A 23,964-nucleotide genomic window follows, 5' to 3' on the forward strand; every position below is an offset into this window, starting at 1 on the left:
TGAGAAAGAACCCAAGCTATTGCTGTAACAGAATAATAGGAGCTAACTGAAAGAAAGTCCCAACTGTTGTGTTTTGGTTTTGTAAGTCTGAACCCTCTGTTATGTTTTATTTATGAATTTAACAGGTACTCTGTTACTATCAAAAAAAAAAAAAAAGAAAGTCCCAAGCAACTGCACAAACTAAATAATATGTGCCAACTATAAGGACCCATCCATAGGTGCATAAAGGAGAGCACTCAACCACATTTAGGCCAACTACATAAGTATCAAAGAAAAGCATCCTATAAAACATAAAAGAACATAGCAATAAAGGACTACATAACTTCGAATCCATGTTAGTAAGCCTTGCAGGTGAAGGAATCTTTGCCATAGTAACTATAAGAAGATAACAATTAATTGGAAACTGTAAAACTACATGATTTGTGACCAATGAAAAATGCCAACCCAAAAAATTGGAGCCAGATCTATAAACGAAGATAGCAAGTCCCAAAAGTATCAGCCTGCAGAAGCACATTTAGTTCCATTGACATAGGAAACAATGGATTAAAAGGTACATCATACTCTCAAGCTTGCTTCGCTACCCAATCAGCCACTGAATTATCTTCACTGAAGATATGAGATACAGTAAAAACAGTAAGGAACCGCTGCCACTATAGAATATCATTTAAAACAGGTGACCTGCACAATTAGAAGAGGAAGAGTCAATCCAAGACATAACTGTAGACCAACAACGTTCTGACGTAATGTGATCCTACCCAAGCAGGTGTACTACAACTTTAGACCAGCCCAAAGAATTTTTTTTAAATAATATTTTTTTAATATTTCTTTCTGAAAGTACAGTTACTTTAAACTTATTTACAGATCTACGGTTGTTTTGGCCAGTAGAATGCTACATAGGAAATCATATGTTCAACTTGCGATTTTCTAATCCGCGTGGAGCCTAAAAGCTCAGGTTATGATGAGATTTCTAAGATACTAAAATCTCAAGTTCAATCTGAGACTTCTTAAAATCGTAGGCTCAATCTGAGATTTTTCTTTATTATGGCATGTGGTAACCGACACACTAAAATCACATGTTCAACCTGAGATTTTTCTTTGTGCCAAATCTCATGTTGAACTTGAGATTTTTCTTTGCTATGACATGCAATAACCGACATACTGAAGTCTCGTATGGAACTTGCAACTTTAAGAAGTCTCAAGTTGAACCTGAGATTTTTAAAAATTTTATAATCAATTAAAATTATAAATAAATTTAATACTAAACCTAGAGACTACTGTATTTATAAGTTGAAAGTATGGATACATTAAAAAAAAAAAATCCAGCGGTTATTACGGAGTTATTTTTTAAAACCAACTACATCAGGTAAAATTTGAAACCAGCTGCACAAGTTCAATCCAATAGCCAAACAAATTAAAAAATTTACACAAATAAGGTGAATACAAAATAAGCTAGATTAAAGCAAAGATGTTCCATACAAACCATGATAGAAAGTAAATATAAAATAAGATAAACACATGAATGTACTACATAAAGAGAATCCTAAAATATATATCCTAAGTCCCACATGGTGGCCATCTCTTTCTCTGTTTAGGTTGCCTCTGACAATACGTAATGGTGGGCTGAGTCGGCCCCTCCTGGTCCACTGTTGGATGCCCTACTCGGGTGACAGCCTCCTAAGTGATAGCCTCCTGAGTGATGGCCTCCTGGGTGACTCCCTCGGCTGAATACTCTCCATCATATGAGTATTTATGGTGGATCATGTCATCCGCTGCATATGCAAAATGCATAGAAACACCCTCAGTATATGTGAACTGTGTCACATCATCGTCAATGCGAGTGGCGGTAGTGTGTACTATGTGAACGAAGAAAACTCTGGCATTAGATGTGGAGAGGTACTATGCCATTGAATACCACATCTCTGCCAAACTGGAGGTGCTACCGACGACGATGGATATGCAAACGGTGAAGGAGTCTCATCCTCTGTGCCAAAGTCATGAGCGAAGACACCTATCTGAAGACGAGTATGCTCGTCGACAGCATGGAGGATGGTGTTGCAAATGTCCATGATCGGCTGCGAGGTCGTGGATATAGAATCAGGATGAGCAAGCTAATATATCCTCGTCATGCCGTCACTCTGACATATATAAGTACATAATAAGTAGTGCGAAATAAATTAATGAAAATGAACAATATTTAATAAAGAAATCCTAAACCTATACTAGAAAATCGAACATCGCATGACTACGACTAATAAACTGTCGGATGATGCCGCGGTACCACTGCATGTACAGATTATGAAAATCCATGGTACCATCTATGAGATCACCAAATACGATGTAATATCGACGGCTCTCCCACATCTGAATATAGTACTGATGAATGATGGACCAATCCTGATCAACTCACCCTCTCAAGTCCATGTGGTATAGTCTCGCATTTGTGTCACACTACACAGGAACAGGCTAGCGAATCCCAAACTGTCACAGCACTCTATCAGTAAAGTACCACTCTACGATATGAAAATAAATGAGTGGTACTCGGGTACACTATATATCCTGCCCATCTAAACAATAATCAAGTAGCCTAGCCATAATATCATGAGTATATGGCTGCCATATCACCTACATATGAAGAAGGCAGAATGTAAGGTATTGAATAAGTTAATACATACAAACATATAAAAATGATATAGAAGCATGTATATGTAATCCTTACATGCTCTGGTCTCTATCGATTGAGGTAGTATCGGTAAGAACTGAGCACATGTGTCGATACCTCCATCATCGAAAAAGCATCTCTCCATCTACACATGCATCAGTATACGTGAATGACATAAAAGTTGTATATCATATTCATTACAAATCAACCATAATCTTTCCTCACCTTATCCCCAATGGACCCCGTGACAATGGATCCCCACCATCATGTAGATCTATCAAAGGATCTACAATAGGCTGGCCTTGTAATACCCCAGTCCATTTGGACCCTGAACCAAGCCCAAAAGCCCAGAATCAGCCCATAGTTCAAAAAAAAAAAAAAAAAAAGGGACGGAAGGACTCCCAAAGGGAGTCTTCTTCTCCGATGAATCCCGATCGGAGGACTCTAGGCCTCTTAGAACTCTAGGATCCTCCATGAATAAGCCTTCCCTCTCCCTCTCAAACCTCCACCGACGATCTTCAAGCTTAAATCCTCTCCTTTTCTCCGTAGAAGCCGCGGCAGCCTCTTCTCTTGTTCGTCGGAAATTGAAGGTCGAAGAGGCCACCGGAGTTCAAGTAAGGGTTCAATCTTTCTTCCTCTCCCTCTTCTCTTTCTTCCCATGTTTTTAAACTCCTCGCCGGCCGTCGGGATCATCGAAAATTCCATGAACAACGTGAAACCCCTGTTCGACCGGGACCTTTTTCTCCCTTTTCCAGCCACCGGCACTGCCGGTTGCGGCGTCTCATCCTCGAGACCAGACCCTCATCTCTCTCCCTCTCTTTCCTGAAGGTTTTGGCCGCCAGTGACCGGCCAATGATTGGAAAACAAAAGAAAAGTAACGATCCCCTGTTTTCCGATCTCTTCTTGATTCTCGCCGGCCGAACCTTGCCGCCGGTCGTCCCTTGCTCCACCGCCGCCTCCACCTGTTGCCGAATCTCCGGCCAAGCCGCCGGAGCCCAAGCCACCGAGGGGGGGACCTCACGGCCTTCCCCTGTTTCAGCCAAGGGAGGCCGCGGGAAGAAAAGAAAAGAAGAAGGAAGAAGAAGAAGAAAAGAAAAGAAAAGAAAAAGGAAAAAGAAAAAAAAGGAAAGAAAAAGAAAAAAGAAAAAAGAAAAAAAAAAAGAAAAAAAAAAGAGAAAAAGAGAAAAAGAGAAAGAGAAAAATAAAAATAAAAAAAAATAAAAAGAGAAGAAGAGAGAAAAAAATTCTCTCTCCTCTCACTACCTTCTCTCTCCAATTTCTCTCTCTAGATTCTCTCTCTATTTTCTCTCTCTAGATCTTTCTCTCTTTTTGTGGATTTTATCTCTCTAGAATCTTTCTACCCTCTCTTTGATTGCATCACTAACCCTAGGATATATTTGAAATAAAAATATGATGAATTGAGATTGCTCCGAACTTCGTGCGGTAGATCTAATCCCAGTCCGATCCTATTCGAAATTTATAATATTTAATTCATATTGAGTCATCCTGATAGGACCTTTGATGATCTCGATCATGATTGCCTCATCTGAAGGATACGAAAATTTCTCTCCACTTTCTCTCTCTACTTTTTCTCTCTAAAATCTTCTCTCTTCATAGATTTTCTCTCTCTAGAAGTCTTATGGATCAGTGGAGGATCCTGATACATAGACAAATCCTAATTTTGATTAATCCTAAGAGAGGTCCTAGATTTGTGTTATTATGATCGATTATCGATAATTTTCTCTATATATGATTTTTATATTTGATCAGGGTTATGAAGAGATGATTGTCTGCATATGATATCGAGTGGAATATTTTGTTAGAGAAATTCATAAATCAAAGAAGAACATTGATTTCTATGCTCGGATCAGTCACCGGTAAAGGTAAGAATCCCCGTACATGATCACTATTATATATATGCTATTTTACTGTTGGTCTTGCATCGTTGGTTTTGTATCGTCGGATTTGAGATCGATGAATTTATTATACCTGAGATACTGTTATTTGATTTTGAGCATGAGTATGTTATGTCAATATATATGTATCAGAGATTGATGGCATGATTATATGGATATGACATATCTGAATTGATCATAATGCAAGACAGAATTGATTTGATGAAATCAACACATAATGATTAAATGAAAAGAAAGAGATATATGGTATGGACTAGCCTTGTCATGTGGAATAGCCGGCCAGAAGCTTATGCCTGAAACAGCCCGCCAAGCGCTTATGCCTGGGACAGCCCCCACTGGCTTACAGGTGGATCAGCCGGCCAGGAGCTCATGCCTGGGACAGCCCGCCAGGAGCTTATGCCTGGGACAGCCTCTCACGGGCTTTGGTACGTGGGACAGCCGACCAGGAGCTCATCCTGGGACAGTCTTGAAAAACCTTTTAAGTGGATTCGATCCGGATGATGATTGAGGTATAGACTCAGATAGTCCAGAGCCAGAAAGAAAATATTAAAAATCATGTAATTATGAAAGGAGAAATGAAAGATAAGACATGAAATAATTGTTGAACAAAAGTGTTTCACCTATTAATATATGATGATGCATCTATTTTGACAAGACAGAAAATTTATGAATGTTTGCATTATTCTGAACATTGAACATGAGATTTTATATCTTACTGCTTATCCTTATTTTCAGACTATATTACTATATCAGTGTGATATGGAAATTCTTACTGGGCTGTAAAGCTCACACCCCTTCATCTTTCTTTTTCTTGTCAGAGTTACAGGATGCTCATGATTGGCTGTGGTATGGATTTACGGATGAGCAGAAGGATAAATAAGAGTATCATAGTACCTGATCAGAGGATTGAAGAAATTTAATTTGTAATTATGCATGGTTTTATGAATTATTATTGAAATTAATTGTTATGGTTGATAAGGTTGTAATGCTTTAATTTGGCCTTGCATATTCTTTAGGGCTTGCTCTAAGGAGTATGCGGCCATCACGTATCCGACCCGGGTGTTGGATTCGGAGCGTGACAGAATGGTATCAGAGCATAGATTATGATCATTAGAAAATATGATATAAGTAATTAGGATTTGATAGAATGACATTAAAGCTTAGGTTTAAGATCACTAGAGATTATGAAGAGATATTAAAACTTTATGTAAAGATCAGTAGGATGTGACGGAGTGGCATTTGAGCTTAGAGGTTAGGTTACGTTTATTTGGAGACAATGATACAAGTGATTAGGATATGACAGAACAGTACTAGAGCCTAAGTTTAAGGTCACTAGGGATTCTCATATAAGTGATATCAAAACTTTGGGATTAAAATCAATAGAGTATGATAGATAATATCAGAGTTTAAGGTTATAATCATTAAGGATGTAATAGAATGATATTATAGTTTAGGTTATGATCATCAGAAAATATGATTTAAGTGGTATTTGAGTTTAAGGTTATAATTATTCAGAATTATAATTTTAGTGATATCTGAACTTAGATTATGATCATGAGGAACATGATAGAGAAGATTCAATATTTAGATTTCGAATCAATAGATATTAAGATGAAATTTATGCATAAGTGGCATATGTTATCTATAATAAAATTGACGAGTTATATCTTAGATTTCAATTAGTAAGATTGACCTAAGTATGAAAAGAGTTGATCTTGGAATAAAGTGGAAGGTATTGATAAGATATGTTGAGTATACTAGAGGGTTTTGGAATGTAAAACTTATATGATTGAAGATCATGATATTTTTTTTTAATTTCGATGATAATTGTCTGAACATTATGAATTTTGGACTTATCAAAGAAAGTTAATTAGGGTATGATCTAAGAAGAAATTACATCATATAAGAGAGAAATATTTTTGAACACTGAACCTATAAGAGGTCATATATGAAACTCAATCTTAGATGAAAAATATACTTAAATTTTATTATGAGAATATGAGATACACATTTTGATAAAATCTTTGGTTACTCAAAATATCATATTCTGAATAGGATTCCTTGATCCTTCAAGTTACATTGAATTTCAAATCAAAAGCTTACTTTTCTAAGTGGATCAAAAGTATTTTGATATTGTTAAATTTAAAAAAAAAATTATTTTGTCAGAGTATGATATACAGGTTATGATGAAATCTTTAATAATTCGTATTATTATTTTTGGATTAGATTTTTTTTAAATTTTTCTTGTAATTGTTGAAGATGGTAAAGTGTATTAATTATTCAAGTCAAAGTTTGAATTTTTTTTTAAAATTGAACTAAGACATCTTGCTAGTGTTAAATTTTGAATGACTTATACAAGGGATAAAATTTTATATGGATTTATCGATTAATATTAAAGGTTGTGATGAAGAGAGCTCTATAAGAAATAATTAAGTTAATTCTACTTATAAAGATGTTGGCTTGAGTTCTTCTAATTTGTCAAGTTAGAATTAATTCTTTTAAAAAGGAAGATTGATTTAAAAATTATCTAAATGATTGTAAGATAAATCTAAGGTTAACTCCAATCGATTCTAGACATGTTGGATTCTTGAAGAGTGATGAAACTTATGCAATGATTTCAAACATAAGAAGTGGATCAAGATTTAATTTTTATATGCTATACCCAAAGGTAGTAAAGATAAAGAAACTTAAAATTTTGCCCTAAGTCTTATATGAAATTTGAAGGTTAGATCTATCTTGGATTGATCTAACATATAAGGATATTTTTATCTTTGATAGGCTTATATAATTTGATAAATTAAGATCAGAGTGCGCAGCAAAAGCGTGGTGGGTTAAATTGATTAGAAATATTAATTCTTTGATTCCGAAGATATTATGAAATGCATTAGTTGTAAATAAAGAATGAATTTAATCTGATCATAGTCGGATAATTTTTGTTAGTAGGATGCTTCATTGTAGATAATGCCAAGAAATCCTAGATATCTCAAGTTTATTAACAAGCTTGATAGTTTTGATATTAGTTCAAACTTAGAATATCCTGACATAGATCTCATTTTTTTTTTAAATTTAATATTGTTACTTGGACTGATATAGAAGATTGAGGTTATCTTAAGATGAGAGTCTACATATAAAATTTGTTGGAAGGTCAAGAGAAGAAAGAAATCGATGATTGTAAAGAGTGCCCGATGTTTGACCTTTATTTATTTTTCTATCAAGGGTAGTCTGAGATAATTATGAATTTCGAGTGGAATGTATTAGACAAATAACGGTGGTATATTAATATAAGTCTAAAATGTTACAGTTCTTCAAAAAGTTGAGAAATCAATAAGAAGGGATGAGTTTGAGATTTCAAATAATTTTTGTTATAACAAGATCATGAGAAATAAATAATATATATGACATTATCGTAAGCTTGAGAATGACATGAATAATGTATACTTTGAAATAGGTATCTCGAACAACATAACTTAATTTCGAGGATGAAATTATTTGAAGGGGGGGAGAATGTAATACCCCGGTCCATTTGGACCCTGGACCAAGCCCCAAAGCCCAGAATCAGCCCATAGTTCAAAAAAAAAAAAAAAGGGACGGAAGGACTCCCGAAGGGAGTCTTCTTCTCCGATGAATCCCGATCGGAGGACTCTAGGCCTCTTAGAACTCTAGGATCCTCCATGAATAAGCCTTCCCTCTCCCTCTCAAACCTCCACCGGCGATCTTCAAGCTTAATCCTCTCCTTTTCTCCATAGAAGCCGCGGCAGCCTCTTCTCGTGTTCGTCGAAAATTGAAGGTCGAAGAGGCCACCAGAGTTCAGGTAAGGATTCAATCTTTCTTCCTCTCCCTCTTCTCTTTCTTCCCATATTTTTAAACTCCTCGCCGGCCGTCGGGATCATCAAAAATTCCATGAACAACGTGAAACCCCTGTTCGGCCGGGACCTTTTTCTTCCTTTTCCGGCCTCCGGCGCCGCCGGTTGCGGCGTCTCATCCTCAAGACCAGACCCTCATCTCTCTCCCTCTCTTCCCTGAAGGTTTTGGCCGCCGGTGACCGGCCAATGATTGGAAAACAAAAGAAAAATAATGATCCCCTGTTTTCCAATCTCTTCTTGATTCTCGCCGGCCGAACCTTGCCGCCGGCCGTCCCTTGCTCCACCGCCGCCTCCACCTGTTGCCGGATCTCCGACCAAGCCATCGGAGCCCGAGCCACCGAGGGGGGGACCTCACGGTCTTCCCCTGTTTCAGCCAAGGGAGGCCGCGGGAAGAAAAGAAAAGAAGAAGGAAGAAGAAGAAGAAAAGAAAAGAAAAGAAAAAGGAAAAAGAAAAAAAGGAAAGAAAAAGGAAAAAGAAAGAAAAAAAGGAAAAAAAAAAGAGAAAAAGAGAAAGAGAAAAATAAAAATAAAATAAAATAAAAAGAGAAGAAGAAGAGAGAAAAAAATTCTCTCTCTCCTCTCACTACCTTCTCTCTTTAGTTTCTCTCTCTAGATCTTTCTCTCTTTTTGTGGATTTTATCTCTCTAAAATCTTTCTACCCTCTCTCTGATTGCATCACAGACCCTAAGATATATTTAAAATAAAAATATGATGAATTGAGATTGCTCCGAAATTCATGCGGTAGATCTAATCCCAGTCCGATCTTATTCGAAATTTGTAACATTTAATTCATATTGAGTCATCCTGATAGGATCTTTGATGATCTCGATCATGATTGCCTCATCTGAAGGATACAAAAATTTCTCTCTCCACTTTCTCTCTCTACTTTCTCTCTCTAAAATTTTCTCTCTCTTCATGAATTTTCTATCTCTAAAAATCTTATGGATCAGTGGAGGATCCTGATACATAGACAAATCCTAATTTTGATTAATCCTAAAAGAGGTCCTAGATTTGTGTTATTAAGATCGATTATCGATAATTTTCTCTATATATGATTTTTATATTTGATCAGGATTATGAAGAGATGATTGTCTGCATATGATATCGAGTGGAATATTTTGTTAGAGAAATTCATAAATCAAAGAAGAACATTGATTTCTGTGCTCGGATCAGTCACCGGTAAAGGTAAGAATCCCTGTACATGATCACTATTATATATATGCTATTTTACTGTTGGTCTTGCATCGTTGGTTTTGTATCGTCGGATTTGAGATCGATGAATTTATTATACCTGAGATACTGTTATTTGATTTTGAGCATGAGTATGTTATGTCAATATATATGTATCAGAGATTGATGGCATGATTATATGGATATGACATATCTGAATTGATCATAATGCAAGACAGAATTGATTTGATGAAATCAACACATAATGATTAAATAAAAAGAAAGAGATATATGATATGGACTAGCCTTGTCATGTGGAACAGCCGGCCAGAAGCTTATGCCTGAAACAGCCCGCCAGGTGCTTATGCCTGGGACAGCCCCCACTGGCTTACAGGTGGATCAGCCGGCCAGGAGCTCATGCCTGGGACAGCCCGCCAGGAGCTTATGCTTGGGACAGCCTCTCACGGGCTTTGGTACGTAGGACAACCGGCCAGGAGCTCATCCTGGAACAGTCTTGAAAGACTTTTTAAGTGGATTCGATCCGGATGATGATTGAGGTATAGACTCAGATAGTCCAGAGCCAGAAAGAAAATATTAAAAATCATGTGATTATGAAAGGAGAAATGAAAGATAAGACATGAAACAATTGTTGAACAAAAGTGTTTCACCTATTAATATATGATGATGCATCTATTTTGACAAGACAGAAAATTTATGAATGTTTACATTATTCTGGATATTGAACATGAGATTTTATATCTTACTGCTTATCCTTATTTTCAGACTATATTACTATATCAATGTGATATGGGAATTTTTACTGGACTGTAAAGCTCACACCCCTTCATGTTTCTTTTTCTTGTCAGAGTTATAGGATGCTCATGATTGGCTGTGGTATGGATTTACGGGTGAGCAGAAGGATAAATAAGAGTATCATAGTACCTGATCAGAGGATTGAAGAAATTTAATTTGTAATTATGCATGATTTTACAAATTATTATTGAAATTAATTGTTATGGTTGATAAGGTTGTAATGCTTTAATTTGGCCTTGCATATTCTTTAAGGCTTGCTCTAAGGAGTGTGCGGCCATCACGTATCCGACTCGGGTGTTGGGTTCGGGGCGTGACAGGCCTAATCTGCGAGATGCTAAAATGGGAAACCTATCCCAAGCCCATAGCTATAGTAATATAAGTGGCCTGGCAATCTCATGTGCATCTAATCTGCTTGTCTTGCATAACTCCCTGTGCAATCATGCACGGCCTACACTGTCCCAGCTGTAATGTCCCGCAAACTCAAAATCCTCAAATAATGGAAGAAATATAAGATGCATATGGCTGCCTGACTTGTCGGTGAACAAACATCCACCCATGAGCTGCAAAATGTACGTCCTAGCATAATGTGGTATCATCACTTGATCGGCATTAGGTGATAACTCACTGAACTGCTCCACTAGCCAAGCATGCTCAATTGCGACCCCTGAAGTTTACCAGATGGTGGGATGATAGACATGGATGCGAACTCACAGTTGAAAAAATTATCTCCATATCCTCATCTTCGATAATCAGAACTGGTACATGATTTAACATTGTTGACTGCACAACTTATAGATATCTATATGTTATCACTATTTTATTCCTTCTTCTATCAATACAAAACACTTTATATAGCTTATCCTCTAACTCTTCATATTTCATTTCATATTTCATTCTAATAGCCTTTTGTGGTCCCTGACTGTATTCAATGCCATATGGCTTGTCAACTATAGAACCATTAATATAACATAGAGCCTGACGGTTTCTCCCATTTTTCACGACCTGTTTAATCAATACAATAAATCAGGCATCCTATAAACAAAATATAATTAACATATATAACTAGAAAACTAAATTTAACCATGTAAAACAACTTGGATCTATCAAAATCTTATTTCTTGTGTGCACAAAAATTAATCTAATTATCTTATCTACTAATCATAACAACATTTCAACAAAAATTAAAATACGGTATAAAATAAATAGTATTTAAATAAAGAAAGAAAATTTATCAAAATAATACTTACAGAATAGAAGAAATCATGAAAAATGCATGGGAGGCCACGAAAAGGGTGGAGAAATGGGTTGGGGGCCACCTAATGAGGGGCGAAGGGAGGGGAGACCACTAATAGATGAAGAGAGGGTGGGCGGCCAGCAAACGGGAAGAAATAATGGGGGACCACGAGAAGGGAGGAGGAAAGCTGGGTGGGCCACGAGCAACTGGTGAGGACAATCGAAGAAAGGTAAATGGAGCATGGTTGAGAAATCTCATGTTGAAAGTGAGACTTCTAATTGAAGTCTCATCTTCAATCTAAGATTTCATTAAGTACACTACCATGTATCCGATGCCACATGGACCAAAAAATCACAGGCAGAACCTGCGATTTCCTATGTGGCATCCTACTGGCCAAAACAACCGTAGATCCGTAAATAACTTTAAAGTAACCATACTTTCGAAAATAGATATTAAAAAAATATTATTTTAAAAAAAAATTCAAGCATCAATCAGCTCAGCAAAAGGTACTGAAGTAATTTAATCTTATTTCTGCAGCCTTGAGGGCCATCAGCATTTCTAATGAAATGAGCCGCGGCTGCCCTATGGTTTTGAACCGATCCACCATAGTTAATTTTAACTGCTCCAAGGGGTAAGGGAAGCCACCTAACAAAATTCGAAGAAATAAAAGAAGAAGATGATGATAATGAGCTATCCCAATACCTTGGATGAATTAAAGCTGACCGTGGAACATGAGAAATAATATTATCCTGAAATATGTCTTGCAGAAAGAAGTATGGCTGCCTTCAAACACACGCTGATTCCTTGCTAACCAGAGCAACCAAAGAGTATATGCGATTACAACCTTAATCCTATTCTATACCAAGACATCGATAAGAGAAGAGCAGACACTAATGCCAGCAAAGAACAGAAAGAGAGGTGATATTGCAATACCCTAGCTATTGCTGGCCAAAAGGAGCAAGCAAACGGGAATATTGCACTGATTAGATCCTCACCCATGAGAAATGGGAATATTTTTAATAATGAACATCATTTCAGTCTGGAACACTTGCGAGAGAACATGTAGGTTCCATGTCCTATCTAGCTGAATGAAGGTTGCTACGTGAACAGCCTGTAGATCCACCCAAGCATAGAGAGAAAGGCTAGAGATCCATGTATTGAACAAAATATTAACACGGGTACCATCAGTCAAAGCCCATTGAAACTGATAAGAGATTGAAGAGCCATGAGTAGAAATCTATTTCCAAATAGAAGAACTTGTATGTGGAGGAAAATAATTTCACCATGTACCTTGAAACCTACACTTGGCATCACTTAGCTAGCCCCAGAGAGAATGCGGCTGCAAAATTAGTTCTGCAGTTAACTTTTTCATCAGAATTAAATTGTTGCTTTAGATGTAAAGATTGAAGGCCCAACCATCCCTAAGATTTAGGGGAACAAACTGCAGATCAAGAAATTAGATAAAGACCATGACGATCCGGGGAGTGTCCCCATAGAAAAGCATGAAAGTTCCTGTCTAGTTTATGCAAAAGGGAATAGGAATATGGATGCAAGCCATTGTGTAAATTGGAAGGAGGATAATACTGATATACTGGTTGCTCTTCCCCTAAAGGAGAGAGTCTTCCATTGCCATATATTACAAGACAAAAGGTTTCTGCAATGAAAAATTTTATAAAAAAACTAATAAAAATCGTTGGAAAAATTTTTCTTGATAGATTTTGAGTCCGTCTAAAGCTGTCAGCAAAAGTCGTGTTGGCAAAAAAAATCGATAGATTAATAAATCCATTGAGAAAAAGTAATTTTTTATGATGACAACTATCCTATTGGGAAGAGCTGTATTTATGATAAAAATTTATCCATCGGGAAATAAGAAACTCTTTTACCGTGGCTTTTTTACCGTAGGAAATTATTGAAAGTTTTACTAATAGATATTTATCCATTGGCAAAAGTTACATGCATCAAATTGTAACTACCTATCTTTAGCAATGATTACGTTCATTAGTAAAGGCATGCACCCATTTGATACAATTAATTGCTTATAGAATTATTACCCACGAACGTAGTCCATTGGGAATGGAATTTCCTTCTTTTTTATTTTAAAAATATATCTAAAATATAAATTTGCCAATATCTTAAGTGAAAGTCAATCATAAATTTAATATTAAATCAATTAATAAACATTTGCCAGCCAATGCTAAAAAGATTTCCAAAATGAGAACTCAGAACTTAATTAACAAAACTATAGGTAAAGGTATACATGGTTTAATCATATTATACAAGTCATCCCACCATAGACATACTACATGTTGTTCATACATACAGAATTACTGGCCACCAACAGACAAAAACTAAATGCCAATATAAGAAAAAAGAGTTTTGTTTGCATTTTGTGACATTTCAACCATAAAGATGCCTTGAGCCACTCCTTTAATTTACTCCCTGTGACAGCTCCAACTATCCTAATTAAATAAATATATAAATTAATCTCACACAATTCATGTAATTAATCTTTAGAATAACATCTTATAAAATTCAAAAGCTGAATATATAGAGAGAGAGAGAGAGCAAAAGATGAGATGCTATAATTGACATCACAAATATAAAAAATTAAAAGCATAAAATAGACAAATTCTGATGGAAATTAAACATAATTTAGAGATACCATTTTATAATAATACATATACCTCAAAAAAAATGATGTTTGGTCTGATTGCCCCCCTCTCTCAATTTCTTTGCTATCAAATTCATTAATGCTGCAAGTTTTCCTTTCACATCTTGTAGCTCCTTATTGTCCTCCTGAAACTTTTTCTTCATATCATACGATTCCTTCTTGGTGGCTTCAAGTCTTAATTCTACTGTTTCAGTCCTTTTCTCGATCTGTTCAGTTCTTATCTCAGCATTTTCTATTTTTTTACTGTCTCTTCAACTTTACAATTTACATCTTCAATCATGGTTTTTGATTCTTGAGCTTGCATAAATCATATGGTAGATTAAGTTGGATCTATTTCTTCACAAAGAAGATGGCCGTACTTGTTTGGGCCAAAAATATGCATAAATATTTCCTCATTATCCAGAAAAAACTCTTGCATCACGTTGTTATTTAAGTTCTTTCACGGGTGCCTGTATTAAAATTTACATTTTCAAGTGGTTAGTATTACCCAATCAATGGTAATTCCTTGACAATATTAAAACAAAATGAAAATCCACATATATTTTCAAGGGATTACTATGAAGAGTGGACCTGTACAATATACTAAGCAATCAAAAGTATAGTAACTCTATGCATTTTGGCACAAATTAAAATGGTGTCTATTGATCTCGTAATATGATATTAAGCTCCACATGAGTTCACGAAGCTGGTTGAATAGGATGCTCAGTAAGCAAGATTTGGTTACAGCGAGAAATCACCTCTTGAAGAAACATCTACAAGAAAGCATTTCAAACCTGATTTTTTAAAAAAAAATAGAAAAAAAAAGTCTTCTGGATTGAGCAGAAACTTCCCACAAGTATTCCATGGACTCATAAAGGGTTCTTATGGTTGGGGATATTATCATTCTTATCTTCGAGACCTCAAGTAACAAACTAGGATGGTGCAGACACACCATCTGTGTGTGTGTGTGTGTGTGTGTGTGTCTTACCTGACCAATGCTTTGAGCATTGAATACAAATGAAGTAGATCTAATATGATGCTCTGATAGAATAAACATCTGAAAAGAGTCTTGAGATCCTCAACTTCCAAGTTTAGACTTCGCTTTTGGTGAATCATAAAATTTAAATGAATATAACCATTCTAGAATATGATGGAGAATGAGTCATATTTTTCATAACAACAAAAGGTTGAAGCTTTATGCACCCAGTGAAATCCAGTGATGTGTAAATCAACCATTTACTAACCAACTAAACATCAGCCACTTTTGCTGTTAATATATCCATTTTCAAACTATAGGCTCCTTAGGTACTTCTTATATTCCATGGTTCCACCTCTTTTGGATGTTTTTTATGATGTTATTTTGTAAAACCTCAGCTTTTAGACCTGTATTGGTTTGCCTTTCTATTTGTATTAAACTCTGTTATTCAACTCTCTTTGTATAAATGAAGCTTTCTCTATACCCCAAAAAAAATAGAAAATAAAATTATAGGCTAGACCTAGAGGTCTATGAGTGTTAACTGAAACACACCTTAAAACTATATTGAAACAGGACGCATACATTTAACAAGTACTTTCTAATGTTACTTTCTCTTCAGATTCTTCCTAAAAGCATATATCTTAGAAAAAGGAAAGCACAATCACAAATGAACTAATCTTCATCTATTTGATTCTTAAGCAATATGCTTTATTTTGGGCAACATGGCTGCATGAACCAGGAACTACAGGTATGGTCTTGGAGTGTGAAATGTGTCAATTTTGCCAAGCCAAAGTCTCCTACATGAGCTTTCATTGTTTCATCCAATAGAATATAGTTTGACTTTATATCATGATGTATAATTTTAGATTTAGAGTCGCAGTGAAGACGGCGCAAGTTTTCCTTAATTCTGAGAGCAATCCTATAACAAGTAAGCCATATAATCTTCAGGATAAATTATAAGAATACCTCTGCAACTTTAGTCCAATTTCATTTACACCCTCTCAACTTAAAAAAGTGTGAAACTAGCTTTTCAAATTTTCAAGATATTCCAAAATCATCTTATAGTTTATCTCGTTAATGAAATGATATCACATATCATATGATATCATTATTTTATAAAATGATCAAACTACCCATATCTCCATCCCCTTTTTCTTCCTCTCTGATTGCTCCTCTTCTCCACCTTTGGTGCCAACGTCCCTCCTTCCCCATCGTCCTCTTTCTCCTCATCCTATTCTCCTCATCGTCCTCCTCCTCCAAGCCCGTCCATGAGCCTTCTTCTTCTACAGCAGCTTCCCCTATTTCATCCCATTCCTTATCGGCGACCTCTTCTTTCCTCTCTTCTCCTTTCTCCTCACCTACTTCTCCTCCTTCATGTCCATCTATGAGCTCTCTCCCTCTATGGTGGCTCCCTCCATTTTCACCCACCTAGCCAGTGACCCCTCTTCCCCTTTCTCTTCTCCTACTGCTCCTCCATATCTATCCATGAGCCATTCCTCTCCACGATGGCTCTCTCCACCTCTGCCCCTTCCTCATCGACGATCTCTCCTTTCCTTCCTTTTCATCTGCTTCTTTCCTTCATGCTTCTTCTCCTCCAAGCCCGCCCATGACCCTTCCTTCCCCCTCCTTTTTCTCTTCACCCACTTCTCCTTCTCTTCCTCCAAGCCCACCTATGACCCTCTTCTATGGTGGCTCTCTCCATCATGCTTCCTAGCCAGTGGCCTCTCTTTCTTCCTCCCCATCCATCTCCTTATTTTTTCCCTCCTCTAAGCCCATCCATGAGCTTTCTCTCTCCTATGACCCCTCCTTCCCCTTCCCTTCCTCCTAACTCCTCCTCTTCCTCCAATCCCGTCTATGAGGCCTTTGATGCTATCCTCCCCCTCTACACTAACCTCCACGATGCCATGCTCCCCCCTCTACGACAACTCCCTCCACCTCCACCTCCACCCCTTCCTCGCAAGTGATCTCTCCTATATGAGCAAGCGCATTTTCATTTATTTAAATGAAAAGCTAATATTGTTTATTAGTAAGTAAATGACAGAATCATTTTGGAATATCTCAAAAATTTAAAAAAAAGCAGTTTGACACTCTTTAAAATCGAGAAGGTATAAATGAAATTAAGCTAAAATTGAGGAAGTGTTCTTGTAATTGATCCTGGTTTTAACAAGCATGCCATTCAAATAGAATGCTAATTGATTTTTGTGGACCTCCTTGCATTTAAATGGATGATATCAAGTGCTCAAACAAGTTTAATAGGCAATTTTCTTATATGCAATCTTAAACAATTTTTTCAAGTGGTTAGATAACAAAAAAGCTAATATCATATCATACCATGCTTATAGATTATTAGATCACATTGTGTCACGTGCCAAATATATCATCCTACAATCCATTTATGGTTAATAATAGTAAAAAACAACAAACATAACTTTATAAAAGCTCACAATAGCCATCTTGCTATTTATGAGTTAGCACTACAAAAAATCAACAAGAAGGGATATTAACTATGAAAATAAGTAAAAATATGAACATTTCATCCTATTTTTCTTCAGTTGCAGCATCAACTAAAGAACCATTTTTATGTGAAGAGGCCTTTTCAAGTATTTTTAATTGACTTGGTCTCACCCTATTTGCAGCTTGATTCTGTAATTATATATAAAATTCAACAATAATAAATAGAATACACGTCTATAAGATCAGAATTATAAAACTAATTTATATTATCTATATTATCCATACCATTCTTTGATCAATTACACTAAAAGTAGTCCTACCAGTACAAGAAACTATATTGTGTTTTGACCTATTTTCAGCATGTCTTGCTCATTTTCTACATACATGTATTGATGAATTAGATGGAGTAATTCTATAAAGACACTCAAAATAATTCATTCTATTGCTTCATTCTCATCATATTCATACCTGAAACTTTTCATCATTCCAATGCACAACAAGCTAGGCCCAACATCCTTAGCAATTACTTTATCAAGTAAGCATTTCAGTTTTCTTGGATGTGCATGCTGATTCTTATAAATTTCATGCAACTCATTCCTATACTCTCTATATTGATCGCTAAGTTTCCTTATCATAGATTTTGTCCTTCTTATAACTTCAGCCTTATCGAGTCCTTCCTCAAAGAAAGTAAAATAATCATAAAAAAAGAGAATGTAATTCATCAAATATTAAGATTATTGATGTTCGAATTAAAGAATTGACAGAATTCTTACCAAAATACAGTTAATTAATCATATTCCTTATTTTGTTTTTGAAAATCTCACTCCATCCTTTAACTTTGAGAGGTGTGAAGGATCAATTTCTAATAATTATACCACACCAAATTATGAATTGAGCATGATTCTCTTATTCTCTCCTAAAATATTTGGAGTGAAAGTGGGAGAAGAAACCAAATATTATATCATCATAACTAAAAGAAAATCCAATATAAATTAATAATGTGAAATTAGGGTTCCTTAAAAGCCACATGAATGCAAAAAGAAAAAAGAAAACTACAAAAGAAAAACCAAAGTGAAAACCTAATAGTTGTGGCTACAAGCCAGCACACCCCACCCTTTGATAAAGACTGATCAATATTAGTAGATGAAAGGAATATTTACATAAACTATTATGAACCACTTTCAAGAAAAAGAAATAGAGAACTGTGGCCACAACGAACAGCAAAAGAAAGTATAGAAACTGAGGTAACACCAACTGGACCAATAAAGGACGAGCCTGAAACCATGTAAAGCCAAAAAGGACGAGCCTGAAACCATGTAGATAACAGATTATCCAGCTCAGATAAAATAATCTGATCAGCATCCAAGCATTGAAGTATAGATAAGATATTGCAGACACGTACCAAAGTAACAGAGCCATAAAATAGCAGGAGATGGTAGTTGTGAATGGTATGGGATTCAATATGAAGAGCAGAACAAACAGCAATCTGATTATACAGCAAAGGCACGATAGAATAAGGCAACTTGATCCCATGAAGAGAAGTAATCAATTTATCCAGAAATAATAGGTTATTTTGATGCATGGAAGCCACCCATGTGAACAAAGCAGTGCTAAGTCGAAGCCATGAAGTGCTGTAGTGAGGAAGCCAGCCATCTTTATTAGTGCAGCCCATACAAGACAAGAAAACCTATACAGCCTGAGTTATTGCAAAAAAGATAATGTCCCACAAACCAACAAAATCATGGAGAAGAATCTGGGGATGCATCAAAACTACAGCTGAAGATTCCTCAGAACCTCCTCGAAACTGTTGAGAATAGCAGAGCAGGAACAAGATGAGGATGGAGAGTTGAAGACAACTAACAAGCATCAATTCTTTGCAGATAGAACAATAGTATTGCTATTGACATGGTGGAAACAAGATGAATAAGCAGAACAGAGACCATACAATGGGAAGATAATCAAACCCATTTCTGTCATATGGTAGAAACTTAGAAGTAATAATACCCATTACCCCATTGTAGAAGGCAGCTGGTAGAGTATGTTTCAGATAAGTAAACTGGAAGCAATATGTAAGACAATTGAAGCTGTTGTTGATATAAACAGATATACATAAAGATATAACAATAAAAGTAACCTTTAGCTCTTGAAGAAGATTGAACCAAGAGAAAACCTGCACAGAATAGGAACACAAAGAGGTTACAAAATTCCTTTCAACACCATCCTCAAGTTTTTTCCATGCACTCTATTTTTGTAATCTTTCCACTTTTTTCAACCTTTTTAACATTCTTTTGCAGAATCCTTTTTTTTCCATATAACATGTGTTCTTAAAACCACTCCCTTTAAAGATATCTGATTCAAATGGGAGAGAGGGCTTAAGCAACAAGGTGTGGTCATCTTCACCGATGAAGGAACCAAACCCAGAGTAACCCTCAAAAATTAAAAAAAAAATAATAAGTCGACAAGATAACCTCCCTCCAACCCCTTCCCAATAATTTGATTGTGCTGCTCCAATAGAAATAAGACATGACAAACTCCTCTCAAGTTAGTCGGAAAATATTGTCTACGATGTATAGATAATATTCCTTTTTGAAACATTCTCCTGCAGTAAGATTTTAGGTACTATGGAATTCTTCCAAACATGAATAACTTGTCCAAGGCATATACATAGCTGTAGGATCTTGCATAAAAACTTGGTTATGGCTGGGCAGCAAAATAACAAACAGCCACTGTCATCAAAGAAGAGCATGCATGCTAGGGGGCCAATCTTGTGATATGGACCCAACAGCCAAGAGAAAAGGAGCTATAATATAAGTAACCTGCATAACAATAAGAAGTAAAGTTATTAGACAAGGACCTCGATAACCAGCACTTCCTTGTATTCGGGCATGTTGTACATCTTTCTTTTTCCCCTGCTACACTCCATGTTGTTGCCTTCTTCATAGTTCAGACTGGCAGTGAAGAAGAGATTTAAAAACCTGCTCATCAACTAAAAAAAATAGTATTATAGAGGCAAGTAAAAGACTTGAATGTATACTGAGAGTCCTCTACATCAATTGGATGAAACTCTGAGCAAAGTGAACCAATAAAGCAAGATAGTATAGAAAGTCAGTACAAACATACCATTCATAAGAATAGCCATAGTGTATTAACAGAAGATTCCAGCAGTTATCCAGATCAAAAAAGCAGGGATTATCCAGTGTAGCCAACTCCATGAGCATCAGCCTATAAAAGATATCAACAATAAAAGTCAGCAACGTCATCAAATGACCAAGAAAAATCTCCTTGCAAAGCCTTATTAGCCATAAAATATGCAATTGATTAGCTTCTCTAAGGATGTGTGTAATTTTATAAAAAGTCACAGATACTTTCCAATGGTATAGGTCTTTCACATAAGGTATATGCTGAATCTATGCAGTGAAGGATTTTTTTTTTTTTTTTTTGGTAAAGTGAAGGATTATTTAACCATGAGACAACAGTAGCAGAATCCCTTTCTAACCAAATCTACGCGGCATGTAGTTCCAAAATCGCAAACAACACATCCACTTTTCAGTAATAAGCAGCAAATCAATTATCTAATAACCGACAATGTAATTAATACCTGGAGTAAAGATAATATGAGATTTTGCAAAATTAATGAACTGATCAGAATAGTGGAATAGACATTAAGTATTATGAGAGACAAATAGCATCTCTTAGAGTAGCACAAATCGTCAATAAACAATCATCCGCATAAAACAGATAAGAAATTCTAGGATCATCACGGATTTTAAAACCTCAAAGAAGATGCGAATGGACTACAGTATAAAGGAAGTTAGAAAAGATTTCAGTATAAAATAAAGAGATAAAATGAGAGGAGGTAGCCTTGTCGCAAACCTCTGGAGGCAAAAAAAGGCAAAGTCGCAGAACTGTTCACATGTAAAACAAACTGAGAATAAGAGATACAGCCTTGTATCCAAGAAGTAAATTGAGTATGGAACCCAATCTGATTAAGAACATAAAATAAAACAGACCAATGCACCCTATCATAAGCCTTCTCCATGTCTAATTTTAACATCATGAGGGCCCTAGAGCGAGGATCATAATTGAGAGAATGCATAATTTCTTGAGCAAGCAAAAGTTATCAGTAATACTACAATCATAGACAAAAGCACCTTGCTCCTTAGAAATGAGATTTGGCAAAATAACTATAAGCCTACGCAGTACGCACTATATTTTTGCAATAATTTTGTACACAGTGTTACACAAACTAATAGGCCGATAATAATTAGGAGCCTATGAATTAGATTTTTTTGGAAGTAATGTAATATGTCTTTGTCCAAGAATCAAGAAGAGAAGTAAATTGAAAGAAAAAATGAATAGTAGAGAGAACCTCAGACTTAACAATAGATCAAAACTTTTGGAAAAAAAAAGCAGAAAAACCAGTAGGGCCTGAGGCCTTATCTAGATACATAGTCATAATAGCATATTTTCTCCTCATCCATAATAGGCTAAATGAAGAAGGAACTCTAGATGGGAGACAAAACTGACAGCATAATAGAATAGTCAAGCTAAAGAATCATCGTATCCATTAGCCATCTATTTCAGAAATGATCAATCAAAAGATTTTGAATAGTCATAGCATCATTGATGGTGTCTTCTTGAGGGGAACATAAAAAATGGATTCGATTGTGCCATCTATGCAAAATCATGGAGCAATGAAAAAATTTAGTATCGCATCCCCCTCTTTAAGCCATACAATACGGATTTTTGATGCCACATTAATTCAATACGATGCAAAATTAGGTGATAATCCCAAAGAAGAGATAGCAAATAGGAATGATGATGGCTAGATAAACCTCCAAGCTGAGACACCCAATTTTGCAGCTTATAAATTTGATCATATAACTTCCGAGCATGGATGTTCAGATTACCAATAGTATATTTCTAATTGTTCAAAGCACGATGAACCTTATTAAGAAGCAAAGGTATCCTTACAATAGGATTATAATTAGAAAAACCAGCCAAAGTATGATGAATAACATCAGTAACTTTAGGGTTAGTGAGCCAAAATTCCTCAAAATGAAAAATATGTGGCCCCCTATTGATCTTATCAATGATAGAGATAAGAAAAGGGCAATAATCCAATGCAAATCAAGCAAGGTGAGTAACAGAGGATTCCAAATACAAATTTAACCATAGATCAAATGCAAACCCCCAATCAATTCACTTTAGACCCTCACAGGACCCAAATGGTTATTACACCAAGTATATGAGAGACCTAAAAAACTAAGATCCATAGTTCAAAGAAAAGCATAGAATTCCCTAACATTATGATTAACAGTAAAAGATTTGCCCTCTTTTTTGTCAAAAGTATTGAGAATATATACAATTAAAATCACCAACAAGTAACAACGGAACCCAAAGTGTTAAAATATTTGGACCTATAACCAAACAAAATAATGTTGAAACACCGAAGTACTAGCATATACAATGCCCAAAATCTAAGAAGGAACATGATTTAAAGAAACAACCCCAAAATCAATTCGTCTATTGATATGATAAAACTGGACAAAGGCTTTTCCATACAATAACTATACCACTTAATAACCCTACCACAATAATTATATAAAAATCTTAAGTCGACCCAAAAAACCTATGGATACGGTTACAAGCAGTCTTGTCAAGAAAAGTTTCCAAAAAACACAACATGTCCATGTTATATTGTCTTAACAACAACTTAGTATGATTTGCAAAAGAAGGCTTTGGCACACCCGAGAATTCCAAACAAGCATCTTCATGGGTCAAGGTCCTGACGTTGATCCACCGAACCAAAATCAACCCCATTGCTAACCTTAGTTATTGATACATTCCCCCTGGATCACAGGCATATTAACTAAAGAGTTAGAATGAAGATTACCATGAAGGGTAGTTTGAAGGTGCTGCCAAACTTCCTCATGGGAAGGAATGAGTTGCATGTCAGAAAAAGAAAGATTGTTTTCAACTGTTTGATGAAGCTCCTTCGAAGTACCCCCCCAACCCCCCCCAAATTGTTTGTGAACATTAGATAACTTAGAAATTATAACATTTACTGGTTTCCATTCATTTACTACAGAAGTTTTGGTTTTAACACTCGAGACAATGACATCAGCTCCATCTCCTTTATCAATAGCATCCATACATTTTTGTAAAAACATTCTGGCTTGCGACAAAGAGGCAGAGTTTGAACAAGTTTGCTGCTTAGTTGGAGATC

General features: G+C 35.9%; 1 protein-coding gene across 16 annotated transcripts in view; it reads right to left on the reverse strand.

The window, feature by feature from the left end:
- Window positions 1-335: 335 nt before the first annotated feature.
- LOC105042816 (uncharacterized) overlaps window positions 336-23,964 on the reverse strand; it is a 25,544-nt gene continuing 1,915 nt past the window's right edge. For 4 of the 16 annotated variants that reach the window (XM_073256542.1, XM_073256549.1, XM_073256548.1 and 1 more), the window contains exons 2-7: window positions 20,856-20,957; window positions 20,590-20,683; window positions 19,870-19,905; window positions 2,717-2,804; window positions 2,408-2,622; window positions 1,435-2,135 (exon numbers count right to left, since the gene is read on the reverse strand). In XM_073256542.1, the coding sequence (XP_073112643.1) occupies window positions 2,597-2,622; window positions 2,717-2,804; window positions 19,870-19,905; window positions 20,590-20,683; window positions 20,856-20,957 (346 nt within the window). In that variant the 3' untranslated portion in view covers window positions 1,435-2,135; window positions 2,408-2,596. Of the gene's footprint in view, window positions 679-1,434; window positions 2,136-2,407; window positions 2,623-2,716; window positions 2,805-10,738; window positions 14,115-14,339; window positions 14,776-19,869; window positions 19,906-20,589; window positions 20,711-20,855; window positions 20,958-23,631; window positions 23,747-23,964 lie in introns of those variants that run through there. The other 12 variants (XM_073256540.1, XM_073256546.1, XM_073256544.1 and 9 more) reach the window with 9 other exon arrangements.

The sequence above is a fragment of the Elaeis guineensis genome, chromosome 4 (genome assembly GCF_000442705.2).
Source record: "Elaeis guineensis isolate ETL-2024a chromosome 4, EG11, whole genome shotgun sequence".
Taxonomy (NCBI): domain Eukaryota; kingdom Viridiplantae; phylum Streptophyta; class Magnoliopsida; order Arecales; family Arecaceae; genus Elaeis; species Elaeis guineensis.